Consider the following 13,031-nt stretch of genomic DNA (forward strand, 5'->3'; position numbering starts at 1 on the left):
TGCGCCGGACCGCGCAGACAGAAGCGCGGACCTCCCCGGGACTCTGCCGCTTCGGGGGCGGGGCGCGGGGGCGGGGCGCGGGGGCGGGTCCTTGGGGCGCGGGGCGGGACCAGGGTCCTCGGGACGCAGGAGGCGGGTCCTCGGGGAATGGGGCGGGGATGGGGGGCGGGTCCTTAAGGCGCGGGGCAGGACCAGGGTCCCTGAGACTCGTGGGGCGGGTCCTTAGGGCTCGGGGCGGAGATTGGGGGGGGCCGGGCCCTCGGGGGCGGGTCCTCGGGGCGCGTGGCTGGACGTGGGTTCTTAGGACTCGTGGAGCAGGTCCTCGGGGGCGGGTCCTCTAGGCGCGGGAGGGACAGGGGCCCTTGGAGCTTTGGGGGCGGGTCCTGGGGGGCGTGGAATCGGGGGGGTTGGCGGCCGGTCCTTGGGACGCGGGGCGGGACCTGGGTCCTTGGGGCTCGTGGGGCGGGTCCTCGGGGCGCGGGGCGGAGACTGGGGACGGGTCCTCGGGGCGGCGCGCGCGGCGTCCCCAGCTCCTCCCGCGCGCGGCCCCTGGAGTCCCGAGGCGCGCGGCCAGCCCAGCTCGGGCCGCCGCACTCGGAGCGGCGGGGCGGCCGAGCGAGCGCGGCTTCGGGCTGGGTCGAGGCCTGGGCCGGGGCCCGGGCTGGGGCGGGGGGCGCCGCCCCCAGCGTCCTCCTGCAGCCCCTGGAGCGAGGAGCCGGGGCGAAGGCGAGGCTGCGCGGGGCCGGAACCATGAACCGGAGTTTCCACAAGTCTCAGACCCTGCGCTTCTACGACTGCAGCGCGGTGGAAGTCAAGAGCAAGGTGAGCCGGCGCCGACGCTCTGCACCCCCGCGAATGAATGAGCGCCCCGCGGGGGGCGGCTGGGCGCTGCGGGGGGTACGCGGGCTGGCGGCAACTTTGGAGCGCGGGCGCCGCGGCGGGATGCGCGGGGGTCCCGCCGCCCTTCTCGCCCCCGCACAGACACAAAGCCCGGCGGCGCGATGGGTGCCGCTGGAGCCCAGCGCTGGGAGGGCCGCGCGGGCTCCGGACCCCCGCGGGAGCGGCTCTTTTGTTCCACGGGCGGGAGACGACCCGGTGCGCCACACGGTGGAGGGGCGGCGTTTCCGGGGCGACCCGAGGGCTGCTCAGAGTGGGGCCGTTGGGGAGCCTGTGGGGCCCGGGCCGGGGGGGAGGGCCGGGCCGCGCCTCCTCCTTCGCCTCGGAGGAGCCTCGGAACGCGCGAGGGGTGAGCGGCAGCCGGCCGGGACCCCCCAGCCCCGCCCGCACGCCCCAGGCCCAGGCTCTCCCGGCGCGCCCGGCCGGTGGCCCCTCCCGCTGCCCGCGCCCCGGCCCGAGCGTGCCCCAACTTGCTGTGTCTGTGCGCGTTCGGCTAATTGGCGGATAGGATCTGGCGCTTCTGCCCTTTGCGGGGGCGGCTCCTTAGAGGCTGACGCTTTCGTCTGCGAGGGTCTTGGTTGCTGTTGTTCAGGGTCCCGGAGGAGGGGCTCCTCGGGCCCTTCGCTGCTGCTGCCTGGGAGTCGGCCCTCTCGCCCTTTCTCTGTGCCTCCCGCCTCCTGGAAAACGAGGCGGAGCAGCCTGAGGGCTTGGGAGAGGGGCTGGGCCGGAGGGTGGGCTCAGAGCCCCCACTCCGTGCGGAGCGATTGTGCCTAAGGAGCTGAGTCCGGCTACCCCCCTGCGCAGGCCGCCTCTGCGGGTCAAGGGCCGTAGGGTTCCTTTGGTAAGGGGTTTACAGGGTCTCCAACGAGGACCGGGGCCGGTTTCTCCGCAATGAATCAGTGAGTTGGATTTCATTCTCATCTTGGGGAGACGGTCTTTCTATGAACTCCTCCTCGCAGCCTTCTCCCTATGCTAATTCTGTGACCCTTGCCCGGGACTCATCCCCTCTGCAGGCCATGAGTGCCCCCACCCTCCTGAATCGCATGTGCCCCCTGTGAGTTTGGGGAGGAAAGAACCACAGGCATGAGTGGGAGCTCCAGACTATTGTTGGTTTCTTCAACTGGGTTAGGAACGTGGCTGATCAGAGTTCTTTGACCGCTCTCATAGGCACTGAGCACATGTGGTGGGTCTTTTTAACTTTTTGAAATCATCATGGGTTCACAGGCAGTTGTAGGAAACAATGTAGAGAGTCCCAGGAGGGCCCGTTTTTATAGCGGCGACGTGGTCGCACACCTTGTTGGGTGTGCATTCCTGCCATTTCCAGCAAGCACAGTGCACACACAGAGCACTTACAGCAAGGGGCCCTCCTGCTGCCCCTCCCGTGGCCCTTTGATTTTAAGTGTAGATTGACTGACATTAAGCACTCTTCCTGAGTCACAAGCCACATTCCTCGTACTCCAAAGCCGCGTGCACCTTGCGGCTGCCTGATGGCAACAAGGTCCAGACGTCTGTCTAGAAGGGGCGATCCGGAGGCAGCTGGTGGCCTCCCATGCAGGCTGCTGGGAGAGGGAGGGGAAGAGCCTTTGCGTCCCCTCCAGGAGGGCAGTGGGGGGCTGTGGATGTCCTGGCTGGCCCGTGGGCTGCCCCAGACTGCCCTACCCCTCTAGCTCCCCAGTGAAGAAGGGTGCTTGGGCTCAGGTTCAGATGCATTGACTGTTCCCCTGGAGGTGAGGGGCAGAGCTGGAGTTTTGGTTGAACTTGGGAGCACCCCTAGGAGAGCCACACCACCCTGGGTGGGCCCTGCTGAGCTGGCTGGTTCAACACACACACACACACACACACACACACACACACACACACACACACCATTTTGGGTGCTGGGACTTGCCTTGTTTGTCCAGAGAATCCACTTGGCTCTTCCCTCCGTACACAGCCTCCCACTGACCCCCTTAAAAATTAATATTTGCTACCATGAACCCATCTCTGCCAGGAGCCTTTACTGCAGCTGCTGTTGTCAAAATACAGGAAGCAAAACTTGATGACAATGAGGTCTCTGTTCGTGTTCAGAGAAGCACCAGAACACCGGGGTTTGCAGGTGGCGAAAATGGTGCTGGGGGCTGAGCACAGCCAGGTCTGCTGCCTCCTACTCTTTGGAGCCTTCAGGAAAGTTATTTGACCCTTCAGAGCCTCTGTTAGTCTATCTGTAAAATGGGCACTGTTCCTGTTCCTCTCACCTCCCAGGACAGAAAGAAGTGATGACTACAAGAGCGTGTGGAAGGCCGCAGACTGCCCACAGTTGGAACGGTCAGTCCCCACAGTTCAGGGTTCTGTGGTGTTTCAGAATATTGGGTGTGAAACTCACCTCTCCTGCTCTCAGCATTTCTGGCCATGTGCCACAGCTACTCAACTTCCAAAGCCTCAGGGACATCGTCTTTACCCGGTGGTTCTCCCCATCACACAGGCCCTTACGTTCCCCAAACATTTCTGCTTTAATACGTGTGAGTCATCTACTCCTCCCCAAACCAGCGGAATGCACTTCTGCCTTCTCAGTTCTGGCACCGAGGCTGCCATTTGCTTGACTTTGGCCTCTCCTCCCATAAGACCTGCCGCGTGGAAGGAGGGGCTGTGCATAGGTCTCGGGGAGCATGTCTCAGGCCCAGGGGAGCAAGTCTTGGCCCCTTGGGTTAGCAGGAGGACCAGTGCTAGGAGAGGCGTCTACAAGGGGCGGAGTCATCACAGGTCTCCAGCTCTGAGAAGGAGCGCGCTACCCCCGTCCGCAGTGTGTCCCCTCCGAGCCTCTGCCTTCTGGTTGGGCCTCACTCACGTTGTCTTAACCTGGTGGTCTGTTGGCCTTGGTTATGTGGCTTTCCACTTGAAAGGCTCTCTGAGAATCCGCCCTGGGCGCCGACCCTCTCCTACCCAGCCCATCAGATGCTGTCTGGGCCGAGCTCCCGCTGTCCTCCAGCCCCTGCTCATCTCATGGCCCCTTTCCCAGTGCTGGCACAGGGCGACTGTTCAGGGCAGAGACCGAGGACTATGCGTACAGCCCCAGGCGTGCCACATCCATTGCATCTGGGGACAAGGTACTACTGAGGGTTTTAGTCTAGTGTGCTGCTTTGTTGAAATCATGTTGGAGGCTCTTCTGTACTCTCAAGAAACACTGTCATTGCTGAAAATTCAGAAACCACATCAGGCACAAAACGGGGTAATTCTCCCATCCGAAACTGAGCCTCTCTTGAGTGTGACAGCCTGCCCTCTGGAACCTCTAGGTGCACACTTCTGTCTTCTATAGAATCAGAGTCATATTCTACAGGCATGTGACGGTCTAGCCTGAGTCCCCCTTCAAGTGTTTTGTCATGTCGTTAGTGTTGTTAAAGAACATATTTTTAAAATTACTACCTATGTTCTATCTTGTGTGTAAACCATAATTAATTTAACCAGTATCCTATTGGGTTCATTTCCAGTGTTTTCTATAATAAGCAATGCTGTGAAAAACATCTCTGTACTTACACATCTACACAAACATATACAGAGTAGAGGTTTGTTATGTAAAGGATGGGAAGAGCTCACTTTTTGGGACGGATCCCCAGAAGCGCACTGTCTGTGCTGGCGGAGCTCACGCTTTGAAGACTTGGACTACATGTTGCTGGAATTTTCCTGCAGAAAGGCTCTTGCGCACGTTTACCTACCGTCTCCTGTCTGTCCATCCTCTCTCTGCCCTCCCGCCCTCTAGCCCTGAGTGTTTTATTCTTTCCCAATCGGATAAGTGGAACCCCGTCCTGTGGTTTTACTTCAATCCTCAAGTTATCGATGAATTGAAGATTTTTGTATTTGTGGACCACTCATCTGTTTTTAGCTGCCTCTCTCTTCCTGGCAGTGTTACCGTTCTTACTTTTTATGGAGCTATGGGACCTGCTTGACAACAGGTTTTCCAAGCAGTGATTTAAGCCTGTGTGTTTCCCCTGGTCCTCAGACCCTATGTCTGGCTGAGGCTGTCTACTGCTGGGTGCTGCAGGGACACGTCTCTCCATCTGGTGGGCTGGGGCCTGGGCCAGGCCCTCCCCACAGGGTGGTTGAGCACTTGCCTCCCCTGGGCTGTTGAGAACCGCCTGACGAGGTTTGACTCACCTGTGTGTGTCAGCTACACCCTTTCAAGATTCTGGTTTTGTACGTGTGCATATCTGTTCAAACAGGTTGGGTGACTTGATGAGGGAGGCTGCCGCTGGAGGAGACTCTCACCAGGGACCCCAGAAGCAGTTGGCAGGCTGGTGGGTGCCAAGGGGGTTGATGTGGACCTCTGGCCTGGGAGCAGCAGAAAGCCCGATGAACTCTCCTGGGGCAACTGGCCAGGGGTTCAAGCCCTTTCCTAGGACTCGTGGCATTGAGATAGAGTTCTCCTACCTTGAGGAAAGGGGTGTCAAGATTGGAAGGTGGAACCATTCAAGGCATCAGAGGCTCTCACGTTTGTGAACCATGTCTAGAATCAGCCTGACCCTTTCCCAGTGAAGGGGCTTCCCACACTTTTAGAGACAAGCAGGGAGCTTGGCATGGCAGCCACAGAAACCACCATGACCCCAGTGGTAAAAGGGAGCATCAGGGGTGGTGTCAGACCTGTCCAGCTGGCTGTGGACATGCTTACTGGCTCACCCCTTCCTCTTGGCACATTTCTACTCTTCTGTGAACCTGGGGATCAATGGCAGGGACCGTGACCTTTTTTAGCCCCAACACACAGCCTGCAGCCTTCCTCTGAGGCTGCCCCGGTCACGCTGGGGGTGGATACAGATGGTCTGGGCTGAATGCTGCCCTCTGTCTATAGGTTGTGCTCAGAAATGTTTAGGATTATTTAACCGTCCTTCCCAGTGTATAAGTGTGTACACCTGCAGACGCTGCTCTAAATACATTGCACTTGCAAATTTCAGTCATTAACCTCCATCACAGCCCTGCAAGATGGGTTCTGTTACCGTCACTGTTATACGAGAGGAGCACTGAGGTCCAGGGAGATCTGCGAAGCCGCCCGAGGCCAGAAAGCCTGAGCAGTCTGGCTCCAGAGTGTGTGCTCTTGGCCATGAACTCTCAGTGGCTACTGGGGAAGGAGGGCTCCTGGTTCCTCCTCCTCGGACAGGCCCCGAGGTGCAGGTGCTGGTGTTGGTGCAGGTACCCCATGTACAGTGAGACAGACCCCTCTGGGCTGCCTGCAGCTAGTGCTGGTAAGGGTAGCTCCTGTGCTTTGTGGGGGAAAGTTCTAGTCTTACGTCACCACAGCGGATTCTGTGGCTTGGTCTCAAGGGACGTCCTCTATTCGGTAGGTGTCCTTAAAAGTCGGATTCTGCCTTGTGCTCAGCCGTTCCTTTATTCATTTATGCAGCGACCACTCTGTGCCGGGTGTAGGGCTTGTGCTGGGGGATGAAGAGAGTCAAGATAGAGTAGAGACGTAGGGTCCAGTGGTTTGCTCTGGCGAGTGAGAAGACTGGGGGAGGGGAGGGTCCATCATTCTAGTATCCATAGTGTCACCAAATCACGCTTCACATCTCCTGGAGCCCAGAGGTTTCCCCTGCCTCCCAGCCGGCCTGCCCGCCCAGCAAGGGCCCTCATGATGTCAGCCTCCAGGAACCGTTCCTGTCTGTTTCCCAGCATCAGCAATGTTGAAGTTGGCCATGATTCCTCTGAGATAAGTCAGAGCACCTTCTCCCCTCATTGCCCGCACTTTTCTAGTCTGGGGGCTGTCCGCTGTGCTAGACTGGGAGGTCAGCTCAGAACACTAGCTGCATTTCTCAGTAGCATGGTCCAAGGAAACTCTTGGCATCTACAGTGTGAAGAGCGGTGTTTTGCATATAGGAGGTACCCAGTAAATGCTGGCTGAGTTGAATTCAGGTAAGGAACAACTCCATTTTCCCAGGAGCTACTAGTTCAGAAATTGTTAGGGTGCTTTAGAAAAGAACTACTTTTTGAGGAAGGTGAGCACAGCTTGACTCACCGATGGGATTATTTCCAGGGTACCTCTGAGCTGGGTCAGTGGCCTTGTTCATTCCCTGTGAATGCCACGGGGGACAGAGCAGACAGGAGCAGGGGAAGGATGAGCTGAACAAAACAAGAGAAACTTTGGAAGCCAGAAGGAAATGGACTGAAAAGTCCATGTTGCTATTTCTGCGGTGAGGTGTCTGCAGAGTTCCTCAGTGTTTGATTACAGGCCGCAAGCTCGGGCGGGGGCGGGGGAGAGGCACAGCCCACCATCCCTCTCTCTCTCCTCCCCAGGCTGCGTTCCTCTGGGGCTCCGGGCAGGAGCAGGCTCCAGCAGGCTCCCCTCCTTGCCCCCAACCAGAGCTTCGGCTCTGTATTTTGCGGGGAGTGTGTTGCATTTCACTTGGGGGGAGGAAAAACAGTTTTGTTGCTTACAGAGTTTGAAAACCACCCCGGGCCACATGCAGGGCCCAGCTGTTAAATCCCCGGTTTGGGTCCGCAGGCCAAGCTTCTTCCAACCCGCCTGGTCCTACCCTCGCCCGGCCTCAAGGCTGAGAGAGCCGCTGTTCCGGGAGGCTGTTCCACACCTCCTTCACGTGGTGGCCTCTCTCCTGTGTGACGGGGCGCACCCTCATCTCAGGCAGCCTGACGAGCTGGTGCGTGTTTGCACACCAGGCGAACACTACAGATCACGGACGGAGCGCTCCCGGATCCAGGAAGGTTCCCTCACGTCCTGTGTGGTCAGCATCCACCCCTGGTGTAACCACCGTCAGGGTCTCTGTCACTGAAGGGGACGGTGCTGGTTCTCGGACGTGACGTCACGGGTTAGCCTCGTGTCCACAAGGGACACTGACCTGTGTAGATTGTGCCCCAGGCTGCGTGCGTGTCCCTGGGCGGCCACCTCCGGTTTGGTTTAACTCCCACCTGGTGAGGCTGTTCTCGGCTCTAGCCCAGACTCAACGGGATTTCGTTGAAGTGGCTGTAGGAGGTCTGACCATTTGGGAATTCCAAAAGCCTTGAACCACAACTTATTATGGGTTTATTGATTAATAAAATAAATCAGGAAGAGATTCTTTGTCTTGCAGAATTTAAGGCCCCACCGCTGGTGTTAAAGGGGCTCTTAGCCTCCGTCTTGCGGCTCTGTGGTTGCAGGTACTGTTGTCTTCCTTGGCTTTCCTTTAGTCCACACCAGCTTCCGTGGGCCCCTCTGGTGGGCCTGGTGTCGTGGGAGAAGCAGAGACTCCAGATGAGCACAGGTGGGCCTGGGGGCTGCTCGACGGGTCGCAGGGCATCTGGTGCGCAGGCTGTCCTGTGAGAAAGGGAGATCTCCCCCCACATGAATGTCTGAGCTTCAAGTCCAGAGAGCGAAGGCCTCATGGGCCACCTGCAGCTTGGCGGGTGTGGACAGCTGTGCGGGCAAGCGTCAGACCGCCTGTGCCCTGGGAGGTCTGCCGCCTCGACCCCCCTCGGCTCGGCTCACTCACACGCCTGCAGGTGTGACCGTTGCCTCGCAGCCCGTCCCGGGGCTTTGTCTGGCCTCCTGGATGTCCCACGGAGAGCCGAGTCTGTTCTCCGTTTCTCCCATCAGCCCGCTTGACCGCAGGCGGCTCAGGCGCTGGCCTGCCTACAAGGCAGAGCTCTCTTGGCGCCTTTGCTTCTGAGACAGGGCAGGGACAGACAAGGGGCCTCTTTCTGGGGACACGTGCTTCGCGGAAGGACCCCGAGGCCCCTGGGTAGAGGTTGCGGGAGGGAGACTTGTGAGGGCCATGCTGGAGGGCTTCGGAGATGATCGTCATGTCTGTATCCTGTTTTCCACGGCATGGGGGCCCGAGCCACCGGCTCCCCACCCACGGGTCCTAACCTCACTTCCCTCTCTGGTCTGTGATGATAATGGGGTGTTGCTGTGGGACAAAACAAACTTCTGTGTCTGTGGGATGGTCCCTCACGTGAAGGAGGAGGTGGCGCCCTGCCTCTGGGTTCTGGTCCCCTTGGGCCCATGGGCCGCTGTACCCATGCAAGGTTAGGGGCACAGAGCCCAGGCTCCCCGGAACCTGCTCCCGTGGACTGGAAGGTGACCGAGGGGCTCTGCAGGTCTGGGAGACCCTCCTGCAGGAAATGGGGTGTTGAGGACCCTCGTCCAGTCCTCAGGAGATGAGCTGCCCCAGGATCCCTTCTCCCCATGAGCTTGGCGTCACCGGCCCTGTCCCCCCAGCACACAGGCTGGGAGCAGTCTCCCCGGGGCGTGGCCCCATTGCTTGTCCGTCAGTGATGCCTCTCCTCGGCCCAGGCAGTGGAGGACTAGTCACGGCACAGTCTGGTGAGTGGCCCGGGCTGTGCCACCACGGATGCCCCACACTTGGCCTTGATTGTGTTTTTGGGAGGCACGTAGTCTCTGGGCTCCCTCCCAGCTCTGGGAACCTCCACTAGCCCAGTGGGAGCAGCTGCCACTCGGTCCCACCAACCGGAGGAGAGTCCAGGCGGTGTGACCTGTGTTCAGCTACAGTTAGGTCTCACGGTGACAGCCCCCTTTCCTGGAGCACCGGCTGTGTGGGGCTTTCTGCCAGCGTGTGCATGGGCTGGGCAGAAGAGGACCCCGGGGACTCGCCTTTCAGGTCACCTGACCAAGGTTCTGTCTCTAAGTGCCAAAACCAGGTCTTAAACCCTCAGTCGCTTCCCCTGTATTTTATGTCATTCCCTGATTCCAGCTCTGGAAAACAGACACCACCTACCTGCCCAGCCGCACTCGGCAGTCATATCCTCTACCTGCACCCCGGCCCCGCACCTCCTGACACTGGCTGGGGGCTGTGCGACTCCCTCAGCATCCCGCACGCACCCTGTGAGTACCCCTCTCCCAGGCAGTCCTGTGGGTCCCGACTTGTGCTGCAGAGATGGCAGGGACAGGGTGAACCTGACCAGCTCTCCCACGTCCTCCTCTTTGCGGCTGTGAGCAGAGTATCGTGGCGACTCCCCTGCTCCCTGGCACCCCTGGACATGTCCCTCAGCAGATGCCCCTTGAGTGGCATGGCTGCGGGTGCATAGCGAAAGGGCTGCCCGACTGTGTGGGCAAGTTTGGGTCTTTGAGAAGGGCTGAGACCACAGCCCTGTGAGCGCCCATGTGTGATGCGTTTCTCCAGGCACTCTGGTGAGCAGCAGCCCCTCTGCTGGGACCACACTCGCTCAGCATGCACATATATTTGAGTCTCACAAAAACCCTATGAAAAATGTGTTTTTGTCCCTTTTTTTTTTTTTGAAGGAGGAAATATGCTCAGAGAAGTTTAAATTATCCAGAGGCACAGAGCCAGAAAAGGACAGTTGGGAATTTGCCCCTGCAGGGCCTTGTGCCTCATGACTCTGCCCTCCCATCTCTATGGGTAAGACATCACTGGTCCAGACCCCATCTCATCTCAGCCCATCCCCGTCCCTGGAAACTGCCCCCTTTTTTGTGACTCGTGAGTTCATACTAGGATGTCACCTCGCTTCCTTAAGGGGCCAGGGTTCCAAGCTTCTGCTGGAGTGGATTTCCGCGTCCGAGAAATCCCATGGAGGCAGGGCCAGGTGAGAAACCTGGCCTTCACCTCCTGCGTCCCTCCAGTCTGCCAGCTCCACCTCTCAAAGCAGCCAGGTCTCCTGCACCGTGACCCTCAGCTCCAGAGCAGCCAGACCCGCCCTCAAGGTTCCCACATGCCGGCAACCCTTCTTCAGGCTAGCGGGCTCAGGCACCCCTTCCTACCTGGGGAGTCTGCTCCCAGTGGGGTGTCCCGGGGCTTGACTTCCACCGTGGAGTCCTCAGTTTACCACTGAAGCTCATTAGATCTTTTCTGCATTCTCTCTGGCATCAGCCCCAGTTCTTCTGTTCACTACCCTCGTAACTATGGTCAGGGATCGAATCCTTCCAGGTCTCAGTCTCCTGGCCTTTAAAATGGGACCAGTGACGCTCCTGCATGGCTGTTAGGGTTAAAGAGAGCTTGTACAGAAGGCATGGCACTAACCACACCTGTTCTACCATACTGGAAATCCCTGCCAGACAGAAACCATGGACCCTGTTCCTAGATCTCTGTGTCCTCCACTCTCAGCCCTGCCCCACATCTCCGTTAAGCAGGGCGGGGTCCATGGACGCAGATCATGTGTGTGAGCAGAGGAGCACACATGTGACCTGTAGCACACATACGTGCTCACTAAAGTGACCCAGGTGCTTGGGTTCTCCGTCCCCAGCGCCCTCACAGGGTTGTTCCCCTGAGTCGTCCTGTGGCTGCCGCAGCTGGGCCATCATCCCTGCAGGTTGGAGTAGGTGGATGGAGCCCAGGAAGGGGCTAGGCTCTGCTGTCGGCTACACCCCATCTGACTCACAGGTCTGTGGCCTGAATTTATACTGTTTCATCACGTCAGCTCAGGAAGTCATCCCACAGCAGGTCCCACGCTCCAACAAATGCCACATGAGAATAACAGCCTTTGCTTCCGGATCATTCTGTGAATGGAAGTCTTCCCACCATTTTCTCTGGGGCAGACGCATGCACTCCTGCTCCTTGGCCCTGTCCCCAAACGGCCTGATATGGCTGCATCACTGTGCAGAGAGGCATCTGAGATCTGTCACGTCTGAGGCTGTCTGTGCTCCTTCCACCAGTGCTGTGGCCAAGCCGCTCCGGTCCTCTCTTCACCTGGGTGTTTCGTTTCCTTAGACACACAGTTCGAATCAGGGCCTGCGTCCTGTAGTTTCCATGTGTGCGTTTCTCAGTTTGGAACTACACATCCGCATGTGTGATCACTGCCCAGCACTGGGCTCTCAAACAACCGTCAGCCCCATGAAGGCACTCGGCCCTGGCACCAGGTGCCACGCACACCTGGCATTCAGTAAGGTTTTGTTCAAGGAACCAATCCTAAACAGCAGCCCCTAGCAGTGATTGTCGAGATGTCCCCTGGGATGGGTACAGCCCTGCTTTTCAGACTGATGTGTGCCTGAGTCACTGGGAGTCTAGTGACTCCCTCCTTAAGCCTGGGGCCTGAGGTCACACATCTGCAGCCGTTCCCAGGTGACAGTGCTGCTGCTGGCTCAGGCACACATGATGGGGAGGTCCAGCTCCAGAGAGCCTGGCTTCACGGGCCGCAGGCGGGCCCAGAGTGCTTGGCTCCCTGGGCTCTTGGGTTAAGCAGGAGTCACAGCTCTGGGCTGGGCCTTGTGGCTTTGCTCCGTGCTGCGCCCTAAGGATCACACTAGATTCAGCAGGGCTCGGACTCAGGACCCTGGGATCCTGACCTGAGCTGAAGGGAGACGCTTCACGGACTAAGCCACCCAGGCGCCCCTCTAAAACAGCATTTCTGTTGGCTTAATTACATTTCATCCTGGGAATGTGCTTCCTCTGTTGAAAATTTAACATTTTTGACAATTAAATATTTTGGTGAATGTTTTCCCTGAAAATCTTTCTGATGACTTACCCCTTTGCTCTCACCTGAGGGTCCTGGAGGCGGGGCCTCGGGGGTGTGGTGGGGGGCGGGGCCTCACTGGCCGCAGTGGGGAGTTTCCGTTTGTGGGGGGGCGGGTGGGTCCCTAATGTTGGGCGGAGAGGTGCCCCGCGGAGAGAGCTCAGGCGCTGCGGGGTAACCAGGAAGGATAACCAGGGTGGCGTCGGTGCGTCAGCTTAAGTCTGCGCTTGTCGTGTGCGAAAGGACAAAGGAGCCCGCGGGGTATCTTTTACCCAAGACAGCATGTCCCTCCGGGAAACGACCCTAGGAACCCTGGGCTTCGGCCTCGGGCCCTGGTCAGCGGGAGCGGGGGTCCGAATGAGACCCAGTGTCCAGGACCCTCCTGGATCCCTCAAGGTGACAGCAGTTTCACGGCAACTGAGGAGTCTAGGCCTGGAGGGCATTTTTTAGGTAAAACAAGTCCTCGTTGTGTTAGTGCCGCAATCAGGAGCAGAGCGGCTGTGCTGGACCCTCGCTGTGCGGGAGCCTCCCCGCGCGCTGCTTCCTAGAGCCTCCCCGAGGCCCGTCCTGCAGGCAGGCTGCGGGGGTCGCCCCGTCCCCGAGCCCCGGCCGCGGCGGTGCGGCCGCCCCTACCCCGGGCTGTGTCGGGGAGACCCGGCGGTGACCCGCCCGGCTGCGGGGAGAGAGCAGGGGGTGACCCGCCGGGCTGCGGGGGGAGAGCAGGGGGTGACCCGCCGGGCTGCGGGGGGAGAGCAGGG

General features: G+C 59.3%; 1 protein-coding gene across 1 annotated transcript in view; it reads left to right on the plus strand.

Moving 5' to 3' along the window:
• The first annotated feature begins 533 nt into the window (after window positions 1-533).
• Window positions 534-13,031, plus strand: part of PARD6G (par-6 family cell polarity regulator gamma) — an 80,966-nt gene continuing 68,468 nt past the window's right edge. Inside the window, exon 1 of the mRNA XM_047697730.1 lies at window positions 534-822. Coding sequence (XP_047553686.1) covers window positions 751-822 — 72 coding nt within the window. The 5' untranslated portion in view covers window positions 534-750. The remainder of the gene's footprint in view (window positions 823-13,031) is intronic.

Source organism: Lutra lutra, chromosome 12 (assembly GCF_902655055.1).
Source record: "Lutra lutra chromosome 12, mLutLut1.2, whole genome shotgun sequence".
In the NCBI taxonomy this organism is placed as follows: domain Eukaryota; kingdom Metazoa; phylum Chordata; class Mammalia; order Carnivora; family Mustelidae; genus Lutra; species Lutra lutra.